The sequence below is a fragment of the Budorcas taxicolor genome, chromosome 17 (assembly GCF_023091745.1).
Source record: "Budorcas taxicolor isolate Tak-1 chromosome 17, Takin1.1, whole genome shotgun sequence".
NCBI classification, from domain to species: Eukaryota; Metazoa; Chordata; class Mammalia; order Artiodactyla; family Bovidae; genus Budorcas; species Budorcas taxicolor.
This window is the reverse complement of record NC_068926.1, coordinates 68120878-68144453: the sequence shown is the minus strand read 5'-3', so window position 1 is coordinate 68144453 and position 23576 is coordinate 68120878. Positions and strand designations below refer to the sequence as shown.

The 23576-nt window shown below is 36.8% G+C and overlaps 1 protein-coding gene across 2 annotated transcripts in view; it reads left to right on the top strand.

The window, feature by feature from the left end:
- Positions 1-23576, top strand: part of TTC28 (tetratricopeptide repeat domain 28) — a 557344-nt gene that overhangs the window by 3034 nt on the left and 530734 nt on the right. For both annotated transcript variants that reach the window (XM_052654609.1, XM_052654608.1), the window contains exon 2: positions 17699-17977. In XM_052654609.1, coding sequence (XP_052510569.1) covers positions 17699-17977 — 279 coding nt within the window. The remainder of the gene's footprint in view (positions 1-17698; positions 17978-23576) is intronic.

The following is a 23576-nucleotide window of genomic DNA, read 5'->3' as shown; positions in this document are numbered from 1 at the left end:
CATTGATAATAAGCTTGTAATAGGTTTTGAAAGTAAGTGTAAGTCTTATAACTTCATTCTTTTTCAAGACTTTTTTGACTTTTCTGGGTCCCTTGCACATGGATTTTGGGATCAGCTTGTCAATTTCTGCCCAAGAGTAGCTGGAATTTTTATAAAGATTGTGTTTAATCTGTTCTCTCAATAATGTTTTGTAGTTTTTAGGCCCAGGTCTTAAACTTCTTCCAAAAATTTATTCCTTAGTGTTTATTTTGTTGTATTGGTTGCTGTTGTACCTGGAACTGTTATCAACATTTCATTTCACGTCATTGTTCATCACTAGTTCATTGTTAGTGTATAGTAGAAATACAGTTGCGTTTTGGATATATCTTTTTAAATATTTATTTTTAATTGGAGGATAATTGTTTTACAATGTTGTGTTAGTTTCTGCTGTACAACATGAGTCAGCTGTTTCTGGTGTACAGCACTGTGAATTAGCTGTAAGCACACATATATCCCCTCCCTTTTGAGCCTCTCTCTCACCCCACCTCTTAGATGTTATCTTTCGACCTCATCATTTAATGGTAGTCTCTTAAAGTTTTCTGTTTCAGATCTTTCCTTGAAAATGGTAAGGAAGAAAGGTCTTTGAAAGCTCAAGTATGGATGCAGATGTAGGTTCATATCTCCAGATTTTGGCTCTGCTACCTACTAGTTGAGTTTTTGACAAATCTTAACTGTTACTACATCTCAGTGTTCTTATATACTCAATGGGACAGTGATATCCACCTCAAAGAATTACTAAGAGAGAGTGTAGGTAGATATTTAGAACAATGCCTTGTGTGTGTTGGGGATTTGGTACTTGTTGTTTATCTTCTTTTGCTAATTAACTATTTAAAAGCAAGCCCCAAAGCAAACAAAACTGCCAAACCAAAAAAACAAAACAAAACAAAACAAAACCCCTCTTTCCCCCAAAATAAACAAACACAACCCCCCACAAATAAACAAACCTAAAACACAGACAAGACAAGAAAAACAAAAAAACGGAACAACCAAACCACAAAAACCCACAAAGAAAAAACCACAGACAAAAACCTCAAACCTCTTCCTGTCTCCATCACTTTTCTGTGACCCAAGAAATCCCTGTGAGTGCTTGAGGAACAGTGAAGGACAAAGTCTCCCACACCACACAGTTGTATTATAGAAGGCTGCTAAAGCTGGGCTGTGTGTATGATACTTGATAGTGTATTTGTATGTATTATTAAAAATAAAAGTGTAACTGAAAGCTGATTTTATTCCACAGTTCTTATTAATGTGCTGTTGTTTTACTACTAATTTTTCCTAAAATCAGAAGCAGTGCTTTTTCATTAAGTTTGATGGTTACAATAGTTACTTCTTTAGAGTGGTTGCTATTTTAGAAAAACTCAACCTGATGTTTAAACTTAAATTTAATAGTACTTTTATTTTGAGGTTTCTTTAGTAGCTAGAGTAGATTGCTATTTTCTGTAGGAGGAAATCAGAAGTAACAATATTAAGGCAGATATGGTGCTTGGAACAAATCATGTTCACTGAATGTGTATTCACTATGAACCAAAGAAAATAATTGTTTATATTGTAAGTATTATTTAAACAAAAGCTTATCTTCAAGATCACAATTAAATTTATAGCCCCCACATCCTCAGACTGATAACTCATAGATATTTCTATAAAAAATTTAAATCATAGTGTCTTTATTTAAAAAAAAAACTTTGGACTTTCCTAGGGATCAGTGGCTGAGTCTGCACTTACACTGCAGGGGACAGAGGTTCAACCCCTGGTCAGGGAAGATCCTGCATGTGCTGTGGTACAACCAAAACAAAATTAAACCCTTTTATTATTACAAAAACTATGTTTGCATTGTATGAAATTAGAAAATATAAGACAAGCAAAAATACCACCCTCATAACGTTGCCAATATAGTGATTACTATGAATACTTTAATGCATAACTTTCTGGAATTTTTTCTGTACATCTTTTTTTTTTTTTTTTTGACTGCGAGACTTATGGGATATTGAAATTAGAGACTAGTCCATTTTATTGGAAATCAAAGTAGTACTGGCAGATTGGAGCTTCCCTAGTGGCTCAGATGATAAAGAATCTGCCTGCAATGTGGGAGACCTGAGTTCAGTCCTTGTGTTAGGAAGATCCCTTGGAGGAGGGCATGGCAACCCACTCCAGTATTCTTGCCTGGAGAATCCCCATGGACAGAAGAGCCTGGTGGGCTACAGTCCACAGGGTCGCAAAGAGTTGGACACAACTGAGCGACTAAGCGTGTGCAGATACAGACATACACACACACAGACACAGACACACACACACAGACTGAGAAAGCAGTAAGAGTAACCAGAGAGTAGAACCGTAAAAGTGGGGAGGCAGGCATAAGGTGCCCTTACTGCGACCACTACCAAAAACTTTTCATCTCCAGACTATATTACGTCTAGGAGAGGAAATTTCAGTCTGGAGAATATGCAGTATTTAATAATAGTGTGACGTTAACTTGCAGTATTCTGAAATGTGAGTTGTTGAGATTCTAGTTGACAAATAATGATTCGTAATGGGGATGTGGTACTATGCTGTGGGTAAAGAACAGATTGCTAAGAAATAGCAGGTGGTCTCCATAACACAGGAAACCTGACTCTGTTGTGGTTTTGCAAGAGTAAAAAAAAGTTTAGCTGTGACTGTTAGATATGGGAAGGAATCTTACTGTATACAGTTTCCCTTTTCATGATTATATATATGACATTTCCATGCTCTGACTGCATAAGTTTGCCATAGTGGAAGTTAAAAAATTGCCATAGTAGTGTTTCTATTAATGTGGACTGAATTTCAGAAAATGTTAGGAAATTTTAAATATCAGTATTCTTTTCACTTGCAGAAATGGATAAAAAATGTCACTTTGATGAAGGTGTAACTTCCTAAGATGATTATTTCCCTCTGTCATCATAAAAGGAAAATCAGAAAACTTGATGCTTATATTTTGCAAAATCATGCATTGGTATCCATTTTTAGATAATAGGCACAAGAAAAAGTTTTTGAAGATGAGAAGAAAGTAAGAATAGGTTAGAAGAGAAGATATATTGGAAAAGAATCAACCAAATAAACAAAGTAGAAGCAAGCAGAGGTGAGAGAAGAGGGTAATTATTAGATTTAAAGGACAATATTCTAAAAATTGTGAAAGTCGCTCAGTTGTGTCCAACTCTTTGTGACCCCATGAATATACAGTCCATGGAATTCTCCAGGCCAGAATACTGGAGTTGGGTAGCCGTTCCCTTCTCCAAAGGACCTTCCCACCCAGGGATCGAACCTAGGTCTCCCACATTGCAGGGGGTTTCTTTACCAGCTAAGCCACCAGGGAAGCCCAAGAGTACTGGAGTGGGTAGCCTTTCCCTTCTCTAGTGAATCTTCGCTACCCAGGAATCAAACTAGGATCTCCTGCATTGCAGGCAGATTCTTTACCAGCTGAGCTAAAAAAAAAAAAAAAAAAAAAAATTGATATCCCTGGTGGCTTAGTTGGTAAAGAATCTGCCTGCAATGTGGGAGACCTGGGTTCGATCCCTGGGTCCGGAAGATCCCCCGGAGAGGGAAATGGCAACCCATTCTAGTATTCTTGCCTGAAGAATTCCATGGATAGAGGAGCCTGGTGGGCTACTGTCCATGAGGTCACAAAGAGTTGGACATGACTGAGTGACTAACTTTCACTTTTCATTCCAAAAATTACTGGGATCTCTGTTTGAGGCTTACAGGACTTTAGTTCCCAGACCAGGGATTCAACCCATGCCACCTGCAATGGAGATGGAATCCTAGCCACTGGATTGCCAGGGAGTTCCCAAGACAGTCTTGAAAAAGAACAAACTTAGAGGTCTCACTCTTCCCAGTTTCAAAATCTGTAAAGTGAGAGTAATCAAGACAGTGTATTACTTGCATAAGAATAACTTAAGTCTATGGAATTGAGAGTCTGGAAATAAATCCTCACATGTATGGTCAACTGATTCTCAACAGTAATGTGAAGACCATTCAAAGTGGGCAGAATAGTCTTTTCAGTGAAAGTTGTTGGACAGCAGACAACTGGATATCCCCATACAAAAGGTTGAATTTGGACCCCTGTCTCACACCATACACAAAAATTAACTCAAAACCTAAATGTAAGAGCAAAAACAATAAAATTCTTATCAGAAAGCACAGGTCTATAAGTGACATTTTAAATGCAAGCATGGTAACCTTTATATATTTATGAGATTATTATGCCAAGTTATAGAGCAGAGGAAGCCATCAACTTTGTAAGACTTACCCTGTGACCTTCGTCTTTTAAGAGCTTGCTGCTGCTGCTGCTAAGTCGCTTCAGTCATGTCTGACTCTGCGACCCAAGAGATGGCAGCCCACCAGGCTCCTCTGTCACTGGGATTCTCCAGGCAAGAATACTGGAGTGGGTTGCCATTGCCTTCTCCTCTAAGAGCTTAGTTTCCTGAAATTTTGTTAGTATAGTTTGATACTGAAGAGTATATATTTAATAAGGCTAAGCACTTAGGTTGAAACAGTATTTTTAATTTTGGAGTGAATTTGTTGTTGTTGCTAAGTTGTGCCCAACTCTTTGTGACCCCATGGACTGTAGCTTGTATCTCCTGGAGTTTGCTCAAATTCATGTCCATTGAGTTGGTGATGGTATCCAACCATCTCATCCTCTTGTTGGCTCGTTCTTCTCCTCCCTTCAATCTTTCCCAGCATAAGGGTCTTTTCCAACGAGTTGGCTCTTCGCATTATGTGCCCAAAGTATTGGAGCGTCAATATCAGTCCTTCTAATGAGTATTCAGTGTTGATTTCCTTTAGGATTGACTGGTTTGATTTGGTCATTCTCATTTCCCTCTCAGAAATTTTCATGTTACTAATATGATTTTGGAATTCAGGCACCTTTATTGGACATTTGACCTTGTGTATAGTTTCTTGTCCTTGGGAAAAATGTATTATGGGGATTGCACAATTTCCTGAGAGAGTACTAAAAATAGTCACAAATGCTTTTGTTCTGTATGTAATATTTTTGTGTAGAGTGCTGTCTTAAATCTTTTAGGTTATGAAGAAATGGGATTTTTGAAAGTTGCTCCACTGTCAAATAATACTCTTATTAAATTACTTCCTAATCTCTATGAAGATTTATGAGAACTATTCATAAAAATTTTTCTGGAAATTGGTCATAAATTCAAAATATATTTTATAAAAAGTAAAATTTTCTTTAGGTATATTTGGAAGAATCATGTAAATTATAAAATACTGTATGTTGGCAGTGTTCTTTCCATAAAGTATAGGGTCTGTTGATTTCAGATTTTAATCACTAACATTTTGTGTTTACTGTGTTTTAGGTACTGTTCTAAGTCCTTTACATAAGTTAACTCATTTAATTCTCACAACTATCTTTCTTATGAGATAGTAACCTTGCCATACCTCAGTTTTCTTTTGTGTAATAAGGGGTAACAATAGTAACTAAGTAGTATCCTGCTCAAGTTCCACAGTTAGGAAGCTGAGTTGCCCTGGATTCTAAGTTAGTAGTTAGGCTCTGGAGTTTACTTTCTTAGCCATTGCACTGGACTGTCTTTGATTTGAATGATCATTAAGCAAATAATAATCCATTATAACTATCTTTTACTATGGGATATTAGACTTACTGCCAGACAGTAATATAGGAATGCCCCTGGATATTTTTAAAGATCTAGTTTTCATTTTGGGGTTTAAGGTTATGTTGGCACAGCATTCTGAAATTTGAGTCTTTATAATGATAGAGCAAAAGGATGAGTACTTGAAACTGAGTTTATTCTTTCATTTTGTTATCTCACAACTTTATTAATCAAAATATAAACCTAACTGCAGGGTAAGCAGTTTATTTTTAAGTATTTAAAGTTATGAAACTGTTATTAAACTAATACTTAATGCAGTATCTGACATAAATGTTTCTTGAATGAATACTGGGAATTAAACCAGATAATGAAGAAAAGTATCAAAATGAGGCTACATAAAAATAATAGTTTTTAAGATAGTAAAGGAATGATTGTAATTTCATATGCATCTCTGAAATGAAAGAATTGTAAAATCATTGCTTATATCTTCCATTCTTATTAATGAAGGGAATCAGTCTTTATAATACAAATTAAAAGTCGTTAACTAAAAACAAAAGATAACTAACACTATAAGGAATTTATTGATTCAGAATTTTAGCCCAAGGACAGATTTGAAAAATAAAACTACAGTTTTAGTTTCCTGAAAGAAGTTTTTGGTTGTTTCTACTTAATAAATATTAATTTTTGAGCTTATTCCTTTTTCTTGAATTAAAGAGTTGAAATAATTAAATGTCTCAGTTTTATACTGCTCTCTCTCTCTGCATACCTATATATATATATATATTTGACTGCACCATGCAACTTATGGGATGTTATTTCCCTGATGCAAGAATGGAACCCAGGGCCTCAGCAGCAAGAGTATAGAGTCCTAACCACTGGACCACCAGGGAATTCCCTACTCTTCTGCTTTAGAGTACATATTTATTTCTAGTTTAAGTTGAAGTTGGAGGAGTTAGATTTAGTTTGTGTTTAATACTAGCTGAATGTTTTTCAAAATGTAGTTGGTTTGCCACGATTGGCATAGCATTAAAAAAAAGCATTATTTGTTTGGTTGCGCTGGGTCTTAGCTGTGGCATGTGGGATCTAGTTTCCTGGCCAGGGAATGAACTCAGGCCCTCTGCGTTTGGAGCACAATCTTAGCCACTGGACTACCAGGGAAGTCTCTGTCAACATTTTGATTGATCAGAGGAAGTTGTGACAGTGAGTTTGTATCAGTTTGGCTCAAACATTAAAAAAAAAAAGTCTTGTTTCTTCTTGTATAGTATTTTATCACATTTTGTATATAGTTACTTTAAATGCAGCAGTATTTTAACATTAACTTTGAAAAATACTCTCCTGGAGGTGTCTATTCCTTTAGATGAAATCTCCAGGTTTCAAGATGTGATGCTTAAGTACTTTGTCTCCTGAGAGTGCACTGTGAAAAGATAGCTGTACCAAAGCATGACTATTTTTAATAGAAGCAATTCAGTTCAGTTCAGTCGCTCAGTTGTGTCCGACTCTTTGCGACCCCATGAATCGCAGCACGCCAGGCCTCCCTGTCCATCACCAACTCCCGGAGTTCACTCACGTCCATCGAGTCAGTGATGCCATCCAGCCATCTCATCCTCTGTCATCCCCTTCTCCTCCTGCCCCCAATCCCTCCCAGCATCAGAGTCTTTTCCAGTGAGTCAACTCTTCGCATGAGGTGGCCAAAGTACTGGAGTTTCAGCTTTAGCATCATACCTTCCAAAGAAATCCCAGGGTTGATCTCCTTCAGAATGGACTGGTTGGATCTCCTTGCAGTCCAAGGGACTCTCAAGAGTCTTCTCCAATACCACAGTTCAAAAGCGTCAATTCTTCAGTGCTCAGCCTTCTTCACAGTCCAACTCTCACATCCATACATGACCACAGGAAAAACCATAGCCTTGACTAGACGGACCTTAGTTGGCAAAGTAATGTCTCTGCTTTTGAATGTACTATCTAGGTTGGTCATAACTTTCCTTCCAAGGAGTAAGCGTCTTTTAATTTCATGGCTGCAATCACCATCTGCAGTGATTTTGGAGCCCCCAAAAATAAAGTCCGCCACTGTTTCCACTGTTTCCCCAACTATTTCCCATGAAGTGATGGGACCGGATGTCATGATCTTCGTTTTCTGAATGTTGAGCTTTAAGCCAACTTTTTCACTCTCCTCTTTCACTTTCATCAAGAGGCTTTTTAGCTCCCCTTCACTTTCTGCCATAAGGGTGGTGTCATCTGCATATCTGAGGTTATTGATATTTCTCCTGGCAATCTTGATTCCAGCTTGTGTTTCTTCCAGTCAAGCATTTCTCATGATGTACTCTGCATATAAGTTAAATAAGCAGGGTCACAATATACAGCCTTGACATACTCCTTTTCCTATTTGGAACCAGTCTGTTGTTCCATGTCCACTTCTAACTGTTGCTTCCTGACCTGCATATAGGTTTCTCAAGAGGCAGGTCAGGTGGTCTGGTAGTCCCATCTCTTTCAGAATTTTCCACAGTGTATTGTGATCCACACAGTCAAAGGCTTTGGCATAGTCAATCAAGCAGAAATAGATGTTTTTCTGGCACTCTCTTGCTTTTTCCATGATCCAGAGGATGTTGGCAATTTGATCTCTGGTCCTCTGCCTTTTCTAAAACCAGCTTGAACATCAGGGAGTTCACGGTTCATGTATTGCTGAAGCCTGGCTTGGAGAATTTTGAGCATTACTTTACTAGTGTGTGAGATGAGTGTAATTGTGCGGTAGTTTGAGCATTCTTTGGCATTGCCTTTCTTTGAGATTGGAATGAAAACTGACCTTTTCCAGTCCTGTGGCCACTGCTGAGTTTTCCAAATTTGCTGGCATATTGAGTGCAGCACTTTCACAGCATCATCTTTCAGGATTTGAAAGAGCTCAACTGGGATTCCATCACCTCCGCTAGCTTTGTTTGTAGTGATGCCTTCTAAGGCCCACTTGACTTCACTTTCTAAGATGTCTGGCTCTAGATTAGTGATCACATCATCATGATTATCTGGGTCATGAAGATCTTTTTTGTACAGTTCTTCTGTGTATTCTTGCCACCTCTTCTTAATATCTTCTGCTTCTGTTAGGTCCAGACCATTTCTGTCCTTTATTGAGCCCATCCTTGCATGAAATGTTCCCTTGGTATCTCTAATTTACTTAAGGAGATCTCTAGTCTTTCCCATTCTGTTGTTTTCCTCTATTTCTTTGCATTGATCACTGAAGAAGGCTTTCTTATCTCTCCTTGCTATTCTTTGGAACTCTGCATTCAGATGCTTATATCTTTCCTTTTCTCCTTTGCTTTTCGCCTCTCTTCTTTTCACAGCTATTTGTAAGGCCTCCCTAGACAGCCATTTTGCTTTTTTGCGTTTCTTTTCCATGGGGATGGTCTTGATCCCTGTCTCCTGTACAATGTCATGAACCTCATTCCATAATTCATCAGGACTCTATCAGATCTAGACCCTTAAATCTATTTCTCACTTCCACTGTATAATCATAAGGGATTTGATTTAGGTCATACCTGAATGGTCTAGCGGTTTTCCCTACTTTCTTCAATTTAAGTCTGAATTTGGTAATAAGGAGTTCATGATCTGAGAAGCAATTAGACCTTTGCAGTATTGGAATATCTTTCCTTTTTATTAGTTGTGCATCAAAAAAACCAGGACCAAGTGCATCAGGCATCCTATGACTGTTTCAAAGGGTGAAAGTTTGTCAATTCCGAAAGGGGTGGGTCTGAGACTTAGAAGGACCAATGGCAATGCTTTTGGTCAAGGTATTTGGAGAGCCTCTACAAATTTTTCCAGTCTTAATGCCATTTGAGCATTTGACTAAACCGGAGGATTGAGGGTGGTAAACACAGTGAAAGTATTGTAAAACCGGCCAAACTACTCAGGCTTGTCAAAGGAAGTGGCCATAGAATGTGTTCTTGATCACTGTGAAGTTTGAGAAGCATTCTTTCGGTAGGGATAATTTTTTTCCTAAAGGACTTTTTAGCCACAAAGGAGGCAGTAGCCTGTCTGCAAGGGAAGGCTTCCATCCAGTGTGATAACATACAAACCATGACTAAAACATATTTATATTCATGAGACAGAAGAAGTTGTATGATGTGCATTTTGCCAGACCTCAAATGGCCCATTGGGCAGTTTAAAATGTCCGAGAGCAGTACTAACAGGCTTCCCTGGGTTGTGCTTAGATAAATGAGACAAGTGAGGTAGGCACTTTTTGTGGCCTTGTTATTGTTTTCTCACCAATATTGATTCATGAAGGCTATCATTTTGTTGGTAGACCAGTGGCTTATTGCATGTACGATGGTGAGGACTGAGAATTTGAGAGTCTCTGGTAGGATGGGGTTGTTATTTGGTCCAAACCACAACTTTCTCTTTTTATCAAGTCAACAATTGTTGAGTTTCCAATCCTGTTTTTGTTTTTCCTGAGGCCATCGTTGGGCTTCTCTAGCCGGTTTTCCTAAGTTATCATTTAGGGAAATAACCCTTTTGACCATGACAGAGGTTTGGCGATTGTTGGTTCCTTTAATGGTAGCATTACTTGCAGAGATGTCAGCAAGGTGATTTCCCTTAGCTTCCAGAGGGTCAAGTTTAGAATGCCCTGGAATTTTAATAGCTATCTTGGAATGTGAAGTCAAGTGGGCCTTAGAAAGCATCACTACAAAGAAAGCTAGTGGAGGTGATGGAATTCCAGTTGAGCTCTTTCAAATCCTGAAAGATGATGCTGTGAAAGTGCTGCACTCAATATGCCAGCAAATTTGGAAAACTCAGCAGTGGCCACAGGACTGGAAAAGGTCAGTTTTCATTCCAATCTCAAAGAAAGGCAATGCCAAAGAATGCTCAAACTACCGCACAATTGCACTCATCTCACACACTAGTAAAGTAATGCTCAAAATTCTCCAAGCCAGGCTTCAGCAGTATGTGAACCATGAACTTCCAGATGTTCAAGCTGGTTTTAGAAAAGGCAGAGGACCAGAGGTCAAATTGCCAGCATCCACTGGGTCATGGAAAAAGCAAGAGAGTTCCAGAAAAACACCTACTTCTGCTTGATTGACTATGCCAAAGCCTTTGACTGTGTGGATCACAATAAACTGTGGAAAATTCTGAAAGAGATGGGACTACCAGACCACCTGACCTGCCTCTTGAGAAACCTATATGCAGGTCAGGAAGCAACAGTTAGAAGTGGACATGGAACAACAGACTGGTTCCAAATAGGAAAAGGAGTATGTCAAGGCTGTATGTTGTGACCCTGCTTATTTAACTTATATGCAGAGCACATCATGAGAAATGCTGGGCTGGAAGAAACACAAGCTGGAATCAAGATTGCTGGGAGAAATATCAGTAACCTCAGATATGCAGATGACACCACCCTTATGGTAGAAAATGAATAGGAACTAAAAAGCCTCTTGATGAAAGTGAAAGAGGAGAGTGAACAAGTTGGCTTAAAGCTCAACATTCAGAAAACAGTCATGGCATCTGGTCCCATCACTTCATGGGAAATCGATGGGGAAACAGTGGTGGACTTTATTTTTTGGGGCTCCAAAATCACTGCAGATGGTGACTGCAGCCATGAAATTAAAAGACGCTTACTCCTTGGAAGGAAAGTTATGACCAACCTAGATAGCATATTAAAAAGCAGATACATTACTTTGCCAGCAAAGGTCAGTCAAGTCAAGGCTATGGTTTTTCCTGTGGTCATGTATGGATGTGAGAGTTGGACTGTGAAGAAAGCTGAGCGCCGAAGAATTGATGCTTTTGAACTGTGATGTTGGAGAAGACTCTTGAGAGTCCCTTGGACTGCAAGGAGATCCAACCAGTCCATTCTGAAGGAGATCAGCCCTGGGATTTCTTTGGAGGGAATGATTTTGAAGCTGAAACTCCAGTACTTTGGCCACTGATGCTGGGAGGGATTGGGGGCAGGAGGAGAAGGGGACGACCGAGGATGAGCTGGCTGGATGGCATCACTGACTCGATGGATGTGGGTTTGGGTGAACTCTGGGAGTTGGTGATGGACAGGGAGGCCTGGCATGCTGCGATTCATGGGGTCGCAAAGAGTCAGACACGACTGAGTGACTGAACTGAACTGAAAGTAGCAGGTAAAAGTATTGCATCCAATAATTCCTGAACATAGGGGCCATTTTAAGTTTAATTTGCACTAAAAGTTAGAAAGCCATGTTCCTCCCACAGCATTTCAAAATCATGAGCTATCTAAAGCATATCTACTTTTAATATAAATATTGGCAGTTTTGTCATTGGCTAAAATATTCAGTTCAGTCGCTCAGTCATGTCCGACTTTGCGACCTCATGGACTACAGCACACCAGGCCTCCCTGTCCATCCTCAACTCCCAGAGCTTACCCAAATTCTTGTCCATACAGTCAGTGATGCCATCCAACCATCTCATTCTCTGTCATCCCCTTCTCCTCCTCCCTTCAATCTTTCCCTGCATCAGGGTCTTTTCCAATGAGTCAGCTCTTCGCATCACGTGACCAAAGTATTGTAGTTTCAGCTTCAACATCAGTCCTTCCAATGAACACCCAGGACTGATCTCCTTTAGAATGAACTGGTTGGATCTCGTTGCAGTCCAAGGGACTCTCAAGAGTCTTCTCCAACACCAAGGTTCAAAAGCATCAATTGTTTGGCACTCAGCTTTCTTTGTAGTGCATACATCCGTACATGACTACTGGAAAAACCATAGGTTTGACCTTTTTCGGCAAAGTGATGTCTCTGCTTTTTAATATGCTGTCTAGGTTGGTCATAGCTTTTCTTCCAAGGAGCAAGCTAACATATTGGCATGCTTCATTTTACTGTGCTTCGCTTTACTGCACTTTGCAGATGCTGCTTTTTTTTTTTCTTTTTTTTTTTTTTACAAATGGAAGGTTTGTGGCAACTTGCTTTGAGCAAGTTTATTGCTGGCATTTTTTCCTCCCTAATAGTGTTTACTCACTTCATATCTCTATGTCACATTTTGGTAATCCTCACAATATTTCAAAAAATTTTTATTTGTTATGGTTATCTGTGATGCTAGTATTGTGGTTGTTTTGGGGCACAGTTAATTGCACCCATATAAGATGCCAGACTTAATTGGTAAATGTTGTATGTGTCCTGAGTGCAATGTAGGTGGTCTCTGGGTCAGGAAGATCCCCTGGAGAAGGAGGTGGCTACCCACTTCAGAATTCTTGCCTTGAGAATCCCATGGACAGAGGAGCCTGGCGGCTTGTGGTCTATGGAGTTACAAAAAATCAGACACGACTGAGTGCTAACCCTGCACCATCATTGGATGAATGGATTTTTTATAATTCTAGCTGTTGTGTTTTGTGGACCTGTTATTTTTGTTTTTCTGTGAGGCACATACATTGGATGCGAAAGGTAAAGGAGAATCTGCTGCTTCTGTCACTCCCTTTATAGCCATCACTGTCTTGTTTCTTGTAACTCAAGTTAGGTTTTGGTCTCTTGTTCCATTGCAAAAAACAAGCCTGAAGAGATGGGGCAGGAGGAAAGCCCCTACAGACAGATCTGCTGGGTTTTGAGGAGTGATTTTCTTTCTTCCCCTTGAAGGGGAGAAACCTTTTTTCACTGGTACTTTTAAAGCTCTTCAACTATAAAGAATCACCAATTTTGGACAAGTGTGACACAGAATGCTCAGAGTACCTGAGCTTTTAAGCTTTGGAGGTCTAAATTTTATTGTTGGCCACTGCTAAGTCTGTCTGGTATTTCGAAGGAATACTGAGCACTGCAAATAGGCACTGAAGGGGTAAATTTATTAAACCTGCGGGGGAGAAGAGTGCTACTGTAATGAACATGCAAAGATAAGGAAGTGAAACAGCCTCATTACTGACATGGAGAAAGTTGTAGGGGTCTGGATAGAAGATCAAACCAGCTACAACATTCCTTTAAGCCAAAGCCTAATCTGCAGTAAGGCCCTAATTCTCTTTACTACTGTGAAGGCTGAGAGAGGCGAGGAAGCTGCAGAGGAAAAAACTGAAGTTAGTAGAGGTTGGTTTATGAGGTTTAAGGAAAGAAGCTGTTTCTATAACAGGAAAGTGGAATATGAGACAGCAAGTGCTGACATAGAAGCCAGTTAACCAGAAGACCTCACTAAGGTAATTAATGAAGATGGCTACACTAGACAACAGAGTTTCAGTGTAGATGAAACAGCCTTCTGTTGGAAGAAGATGCCATCTAGGACTTTCATAGCTACAGAGAAGTCAGTGCCTGACTTTGAAGCTTCAAAGGACAGGCTGACTCTTATTAAGGGCTAATGCAGCTAGTCACTTTAAGTTGAAGCCAATGCTATTCACTATTCAAGAAATCCTAGGGTACTTAGGAATTATGCTAAATCTGCCTACCTGGATGACAGTACATCTGTTGACAGCATGGTTTACTGACTGTTTTAAGCCCACTGTTGAAATCTATTGCTCAGAAAAAAAGATTTGTTTCAAAATAGTACTGCTCATTGACAATGCATCTGTTCACCCAAGAGCTCTGCTCATACAAATGATGCTATTATGAATATCCTGGTATATATAGCTTTGTTTACATAGGTTAATGTATCTGAAGTCTAATTTACTAGAAGTAGGAAAAGCTTCTAGAATTTGAAGGGTGTGTATCTTTTACATTTTTTTTTTTTAGATATTCCTAAATTGTTCTATGATTACACCAGCGTGCACTTCAACCAGCAATGTATGGGTGGGACTTTTTCTTTATCCTCTTACCATTAAAATGTATTTTTTTCCCCCCATTAGTAGGAGAGGTGAAAAGTGATATTTCACAGGTTGATTTTCTTTTAAAATAATTGAAGCCACACATTAAAAAATATGATTAAAAGCCATATGAATTTCCTTTCTCATGATCTGCCTGTGCATATTCTTATCTTTTTCCGCTGGATTTTTTAAAAAATTTATTTGTAGATTTTTAAATAGTAAGGGCTTCCCTTGTGGCTCAGCTGTTAAAGAATCTGCCTGCAATGCGGAAGACCTGGTTTGATCCCTGGGTTGGGAAGATCCCCTGGAGAAGGGAAAGGCTACCCCACTACAGTCCATAGGGTTGCAAAGAGTCAGACACGGCTGAACGACTTTTACTTTTCTTTCACTATATAGTAAGCAGATTAGCTTTTTATCGTGTATTACAAATATATTTTTTTAACCTACTTGTGACTCATCTTTTTACTTTTTTAAAAATAATTTTTTCCATGCAGATATTTAAAACTGATAAGCATTTTTTATATCATTTGAATAGTCAAAATTTATAGCAGGACTGGAGCTATGTTAAGTAATTGTATGTGGCTGAATAGGTCTGAGTCAATTTGGTCCATATGTTATTGACGCTACTGTCCTTTTAAGATGAGTCTATCAGAGGGTCAGAAGAAAACATCAACAATGTTAACGGATGTTGACATTCATAAACTATACCTAATGAAATATGTGAGGAAAGAATATCAGAGGAATTAAGTGGTATTTCAAAACTTTGGTTTTTTTTGGTCTTCTTGAGTAGTACTGTATATTCACCCTAGTAGTCTATGAATTTTATATGGCCATTTATTCCAGGTACTATATAATCTGAGAAATACATGCAAAGCTTTAAAAAAAAACTCTCTGTATTGCCAAATTTATCAATTGCAGAGAAGATAGAGAAGGACAAGGGAAATTATATCTCTTTTAAAAAATCATACACAAAAATTGCCTTTTCTTAGCATTCTAAGGACCATATTGTAACCAGCTGAGTAGACTCAGGCATATTTTGACAAATTAGATGCTTCTGTGGACATTTACTAGAGTGTGTTTTTCTCTTACATTTGAGGGCATTTGGTGGTGAAGATGGTGTTGGAGTTCTCTAGTATTTATAATCTTTCTGCAGTAGCACTAACTTTTTCATGATGTTTTTCTTTGCTCTCAGAGGCATTATCTAATAGTTTACATCAGTATTTCGACCATTTTCTCGTCCAGCTAGGTACTCCACTGAAAAGATACTTTGATCTTATTATGTGTGGTAGCTATCTCCTCTATCAGATTTACAATGTGTGAAATAACTCTTAGCAGGCTTCCCTGATAGCTCAGGTGGTAAAGAATCTGCCTCCAATGCAGGAGACCCCAGTTTCATTCCTGGGTAGGGAAGATCTGCTGGAGAAGTGACAGCCTACCTACTTCAGTATTCTTGGGCTTCCCTTGTGCGGGAGACCTGGGTTTGATCCCTGGGTTGGACAGATCCCCTGGAGAAGGGAAAGGCTACCCACCCCAGTGTTTTGGCCTGGAGGACTCCATGGACTGTTGAAGTGTCTTCCACTAAAGAAGAAACTTAATTTAACTTTGTTCATCCCAGTCTCCTGAGGACCTAGGGGTTCCTTAGAACATGTTTTGGAAAATGTTACTTTGTATTACTGTATATGGAGATAATAGAATGCAGACTCTTTTTTAAATTTGATTCTTATCTATTTTGAAGTAGAACCAAATTACCCTGAGAAGCAAGGAATGCTGTAATAGTAGGATTATGTCTTTTTCACTTTTAGGCCACATGTGAACCTAACGAATTTTACTTCTGTTACTGTTACTGCTCTTTTTATGTTGTACCCCTGAATTTTCAAATGTTGAATTTGTTCTATAATTTATGGATAGTACTGCCCTTAAGCAGAGTCATGATGATGACTGTTTCCCAAAATGAAATGTCTTATACATTGTTAAATGTCTTATATTAATCCATTAGGTTGGTGTGGCTGAAATCATTAAAAATTAATCAAGACTCTTCAGGAAAATCCTGGTCATTTGCTCAATGTTCCATAGTTCATTCACTTTCAAGCAATATGTTTCATGATCATAATTTAAAAAACAGAAACAGAACCCTAACCAGAGTATACATTATTGGCCATTTCTGTATTCGTACGAGGAATTTGAGGGATATAATTTGGGTGCTGATATTTGAAATTTCTAGGAAATTTTAAATTGTCCTAGAAAGCTAGGATATGATAGCCCTTTGAGTAGAGGAAAAAATCTGCTTCCCTCTGTGGGAGATTGGCTTTGTCTTCTTCCTCTTTGTGGAGTCTGTTCTTTTTTAATGCAACTACTTCTGTGAGGTGTCTGTTACTTTTGTACCTGTTGTGTCTGTTGCCTGTTAGGTCTGTCCACTTCTGAATGGAGGGACTAGACTGAGTCTTAAAGGAAGACGTGAGGAAGGAAATTAAATTTTTTGTTTTAATTTCACTTAGGGCAAGCCTACTTGAAATTGCAAACTGTTTGTCTTGATACTGCTGTCTTAAGCATCTATCCTTGGGATTCTAATGCAGTTTCTAATTTTCCTTTTTTAAAAATGAATAACATTTGACTCATTTATTCCTTTTCGTTTTAAGGTCACTGCTATAAAGTCATAGAAAACTTAGTGATTTGGAAAAATCAACGTCAGAGACAGGGCTTAAATTGCCAAGATACAATTTACAGCAGATTTTTTTTCTTTTTGATGATCTCCAAAAATGTGGTGGTAGGCAAATTATAGTTACCAAATTTGCCAGTCTAAAAAGATTCCTTGGTACATGAAAATTTATTTTTTAAAAGGTTATTATTTTTTTAAATTTAAGACTTACATGTGCTCATTACATCACATTGGGTTAAAAGAAAATTTTAAGAAAATAACTCATAATCTTGTATCCAAAGATATCTTAGCATAGTTGATATTTTGATCTTGTTCCTTTTGTTAATTTCCTAAATGCAGCCATCTTAACATAATTGAGATCATATTGTCTGCATTGGTTTGCATTTTGTTTTTTTCTTAGTATAACTTTAAATTGCCAAGGAAAAGCCTGATTATTTTTTGCATTTATTTGTTTATTCATTCTCTCAAACAAAAAATATATGCATATATAAATATGTATTTTTGTAACTATATGTGTATATAGGAGAACAGATACATATATACATATGTATTTAAGGTACTATGTTTGCTGCTTCTTGGAAAGTGTGTTGTCTTTCTGGGCATAAAAGTTAACTGTAGTATAAAGCAGACTATGAAGAATGTCCATATTCTTTTGAAATTTCAACAAGGAACCTCTCTGGATTAACTGAACTTTATCTCACAAAGTGTTTTTGTTTGTAGATTCCTCTCTTTGGTGCTAAGACTATTGGCCGGAGAAGTCCTGATGGACCAGTGCTGAGCAAAGCTGAATTTGTTGAGAAAGTTCGTCAGAGTAATCAGGCCTGTCATGATGGAGATTTCCACACAGCTATTGTTCTGTACAATGAAGCCCTGGCTGTTGACCCTCAGAACTGTATCTTATACAGCAATAGATCTGCAGCCTATATGAAAATCCAGCAGTATGACAAGGCACTGGATGATGCAATCAAAGCTCGACTTCTCAATCCCAAGTGGCCAAAGGTAGAAATTTCCTTTACTTTCACAGAACTTTTTGTGCTTTCTTATTTTAATGTAACATTTTATTGGCTGAGTACAGTTATTAATATTTTAATAGTCTGTACTTCAGCAAGATGTGGAATTGGCTTCATTGAGCCGGTACACTAGTGTATGCCTTCCTTTTTTATACTTTGGAAGTATGCTTTCTGTGTCTAATTCTTTTCCTTTGTGTTTGAGATACACATTTTTTTTTACTCCAACTTAGCTTCTTGATAGGATGCATTCTAGTTATTTATCTAAGTTTTGGATATCTCTTTTTTTGCACTGATATTTCAGATGGAGTATTATGATTGTGTTTCTTCAATTTAAAATAATTTTATTCTGTATCAACAACTGCTTGTTTTCAGAATGGTAGTTGATCAGAGAAGCTTTTTTTTCCCTAATAAATCAGTATAATTATCTGTATTCCCTTGAATAGTTTAAGGCTTGAGTTGTTATCTTTATTTGGTATATACTTTATTTTCATTGTGCCTGTTCACCTTCTAACACCCAGTTTTAGAAATGCTTTCTCAAGATACGAGCAAAGTGTTTGAGATTTTTTAAAAATTGAACTACAAACCCATTTCATTCTATATTTGGCTTTCTGTTGGACTAACAAATGTTAGTGGAAATTTCCCAGAAATTTAAAAATGATTCTTACTGTCTTATTAGTGATATGTCATAGTCATGTTGCTTTCTGCTTTAATTCTGGTAGGTATTTTTGGCTTCAGTCAGTGGAATTTCTGGTAATGCTGCTACCTTATAAGTTGTTTAGGATTCTGTAATTCCCTAAAGGATTTCTTTTACAACTATAATCACTGTAAATGAAACAAGATCTGTTTTAAAAAAAAATGTTACATGACACTGTTTGGGAGTTAGATTGCTGTTTTCAAAGGACAGACCTAGGTTCAAATTCCTTCACTTCTATTAATGACAATATGGCTTTAGATAAGTCTCTTAACATCTCTGGGGTTAAGATAAATGGAATGATAATACCTATCTTTAAGGTTATTTAAGAGTTAGAGATAATTTTTTACTTGTACATATTTGGTATTTTGTGTGTAACAGCTGTGATTGTGCATTTTTATTGAATGTTCAAATTAGTAAGTTATTTTAGCAAACCTTGGTCTGTATCCTCTCTTTTTCTTTCTTTTTTAAAACCTGTGATGATACAATGAGCCCAATAAATATAGAGTGCTTAAATTTAGATCAAGTGTCTTCATTCCTTCTTTATTGAGGTCTACTTATTTTATGTTATTATTTGTGAATAGCTTCAAACTTTTATCTTTTCCCTTTTTCTGTGTCATTTCCACTTTCTCATGTCCATTTCTTATGATTTTTGCACAGAAAATGGCTGGAAGGTGCACTTTTATGATTATAGATGAGAGATCAACTTTTAAGATAATTTCTCTCAATTTCAGTCTCTGATTTTTTTCCCTTATGATAAGTACGTTTATTGTATATTTACAATTTTCATTAGTACTTCAACTCCATATTTGGCTTTAAGAAACAAGATTTAGAATTATGTAAAATATAAATTAGGGTTTGTTACTGAAGTCATGAAAGGGTCTTTCTATATAATATGATTCAGAATAAAATTAACTTATAAAGAAATTTCTACTGCATAAAAGTTTCCTTTGATAAAAACTTGCTTTTATACTTTTCTAGGAATATACTCATTAATAAAAGAAGATTCATTTCTACTCCCTTGTAAAGATATGTCTGGTAAATTTTTATCAATTCCTTTTCTTTTTGACTTTTTTGATGGGCTTTTTCATTATAATCCATTCTGAAATCTTTCTCCAACTGTCATTGTTGTCTAGTTTGATGTGGTAAAACATACCTTCCAATTTCTCTTTCTCTCTCTGTAAAAGTTAAGTTTTTATGTTAAGATCCAAGGGTTCCAGAGATTGGATGGAGAGTTTTTTATTCTCATTTATTTTGTCTGAAAGAAATAGTGATTTTGGTGTGATATGGACTTCAAAAGAAGTATGGATGAAAACACTATAAGATCCCCTCAGAAAACAAACCCAATCTCATTCTGAAACCTTTATCTCTAGCTGCCTCTTAGCTGTTGTCTGTGCATATAGTCATTCTTTCTGTGTCTGGTTTAAGAAATATTTGTCTTACTGAAAGTTGTAAAGTTTTTCTTTTCCTCTAGAATTTTTGTAGTTTTACCTTTAGGTCTGTGATTCATTTCAAATTAATTTTAGGGACTGAATGAGGTAAGGATCAAGGTTTCTTTATTTATTTTCCATATAGATAACCATGTTCCAGGTACATTTGTTGAAAAGACTATGTTTTCATCATTGAATTATCTATATCACCTTTTCCACAGACCATTTGACGGTAAAAGTGCGAGGATATTACTGCACTGTTTTGTTCCATTAATGTATTATTTATCCTTATCAAAATCATTGTTTTGATTACTATAGTTTTGTAAGTTTTGACATTAGATACTGTGAATCTTCTAACTTTATTCCTTTTCTAGGTTTTTGCTATTCTCTGTCTTTGCATTTTTATACAAGTGTAGAATCAACATCAATTTCTTAAAAAAATCTACTAGGAAACTAATGGGATTGCATTGAATTCTTAGAGTAATTTGGAGAGAATTGCTGTCTTAACATTCCAGTCCATGAATATGGTATATCTCTCTGTTTATTTAGTTTTTATCTTATTTCTCTTTGCAACTTTCTGTCACTTTCAGTGTTCAGGTCTTTCACATCTTTTATTAAATTTATTTCTAAGTATTTTGTTTTTTGATGCTATTACAAATGTATTTAAAATTTTTCATTTAGCAATTTTAATTGCTAGTGTATAGGAAAAAGTGTGTCATGTGACCCTGTTGAATTTTCTTTTAAGTTCTAGTAGGGCTTTTTGGATTCTCTCTGTGGATGATCTTATTGTCTGCAGGTAATGACAATTTTGCTGCTTCCTTTTTTTTTTGGCCTTTGCCTTTTATTTCTTTCCCTTGCGCCATTGTACCAGTTAGGATGTCCAGTACAATTATGAATAGAAAAGATGAGAGCAAACTTCCTCTACTCATTCCTGATCTTAGTGCAAAGGTATGAGCTTTGTATTGTTGATGATGATGCCCTTAATCGGGTGGAGGATATTCCATTCAATTTCTATTATGATTGAGTGTTGAATTTTGTCACATGTTTTCTTCATCTGTTGAAATGATATTTTTTCTCACTTACTTTGGAATGTTAAGTCAGCCTTGCAGTCATGGGATAAATACCACTTTGTCATTATATATACCATTTTTATATATTGTTAGGTACAGTTAGCTATAATTTTGTCAAGAGTTTTTGCATCTGTGTTTATGAGGAATTTTGATTTGTGTTTTCTTTTCTCGTGAAGTCTTTGCTGGTTTTGGTATCAGAATGTTATTGGCCTCATATGATGAGTTTTGAAGTGTTCCCTCTTCCTGTGTTTTCTGGAAAAAGGCTGTTTCGTCCTTAAGTATTTGGTAGAATTGACCAGTCTATTCTAGAGTCTGGTAGAATTGACCATCTTTTCATTAACTTTTCTTTGTGGGAAGGTTTTAATTATGGATTAAATTTCTTTGATATGAGGCCGTTTAAATTTTCTAATTCTTATTGGATTAGTTTTGGTATTTTGTTTCTTTCAGCTAATTTTTACATTTAATCCAGGTTGCAAATTTATCAGTATGAAATTGTTAATAACATTCTTTTATTATTGTTTTCATTTCTGTAGGATCTATAATGATATCCTTTCTTTCATTCCTACTGTTGTTAATTTGTATCTTCTCTTTTGTTTCATTAGTCTGCCTAGATATTTATCAATTTTGTTCATCTTTCTGTTCAATCAGTTGTTAGGTGTATTGATTTTGAGTATTGTACATTTTCTCTTTCATCAATTTCTGTTCTGTATTATTTTCTTCTTTCTAAGTATTTTTCATTTAATTTGCTGTCTTTTTCATTTCCTAAGACGGGAGGTTAGGCCATTGATTTTATTAAAAATTTTTTTCTGTGTTTCTTTTTGGCTGTGCTGGGTGTGTGTTGCTTTGCACGGGCTTGGGCTTTTCTCTACTTGTGGCAAGTGGGGGCTACTCTCTAGTTGCGGTGCATGGGCCTCATTGTGGTGGTTTCTCTTGTTGTGGAGCACAGCCTCTAGGCACGTGGCCTTCAGTAGTTGTAGCACACAGGCTCAGTAGTTGAGGTGTGTGGGCTTTAAGGGGTGCAGACTTTTGTAGTTGTGGCAGGAGGGTTCTAGAGCATGGGCTCAGTAGCTGTGGTACATGGGCTTAGTTGCTCGGTAGTATGTGGAATCTTCCCAGACCAGGGATGGAACCTGTGTCCCCTGCACTGACAGTGCAGTGTCCCACTGCCCTCCAGGGAAGACCTAGGCTATTGATCATAAATCTTTCTTCTTTTTTAATATAATCATTTAAACCTAAAATGTTCTCTCCAATCACTGCTTTTGCTGTATCCCACAAATTTTGACATGTTTTCATTATAATGATAATGTTAAGAATGTCTTCTAATCCTCCTTATGGTTACTTCTTTGATCCATGAGTTATTTAATGAAGTTTGTACTTCAGTTCCTAATATTTGGGTTTTTAAAAGTTATCTTATTATTGATATCTAATCTATTTCCATTGTTATTAAAGGACATACTTGGAATGATATTATTGCTTTTCAATTTACTGAGGCTTGTTTCATGGTCAGCATATGATTTATCTTGGTTAACCTACTCTGAGCAGTTGAAAAGAATGAGTATTTTGCAGTAGTGAGGTATAGCTCTATGGATATCAACTAGGTCAAGGTAGTTGATGTGAAGTGAAGTTGCTCAGTCGTGTCCGACTCTTTGCTCCCCCATGGACTGTAGCCTACCAGGCTCCTCCCTCCATGGGATTCTCCAGGCAAGAGTACTGGAGTGGGTTGCCATTGATAGTGTTGTTCATATCTTCTTTCTCTTTGCTGACTTATTTAGGTCTAGTTATTCCATCAATTGCTGGAATAAAGTTAAAATCTCCTATTAAGATTTTGAAATTGGAGATTTTCCTCTTTAATATTGATTGTCAAATTTTGCTTCATGTGTTTTGAAGCTCTGTTATTAACATAAACACTTTTATTAATATTATGTCTTTTTGAGGAATTGATCCTTTTATTATTATGCAAGGTTTCTCTTTATTTCTAGTATACTAATTTTGGTCCTAAAATCTATTTTGTTTGATATTAATATAGCCACTCTAGCTGTCTTCTGCTTACTTTTTGCTTTATGTATATTTTTCTATTTATATATTTTCAATCTCTCTCGGCTTTTACATTTAAACTTCATCTCTTTTGAATAGCATATAATTGTGTCTTGCTTTTTAAGTCAGTTTTGGCAGTCTTTGTCTCTTAAGTGGATCTTTGTCCACTAACATTTAATGTGATCATCAATGCTATTGATTTTGCCTTTACCATTTTATTTCTGTTTTTGTCTCTGTTACTCTTTTCCTGCTATTTATTGGTTTATTTGAAATCTTTTTGAGTTGATTTTTTTTTCTTGTAAGTTTGCCATTGTTTTCAGTGGTTGTTGATGATATTGTTTGGCTAGTAATTTTCTTGATTAG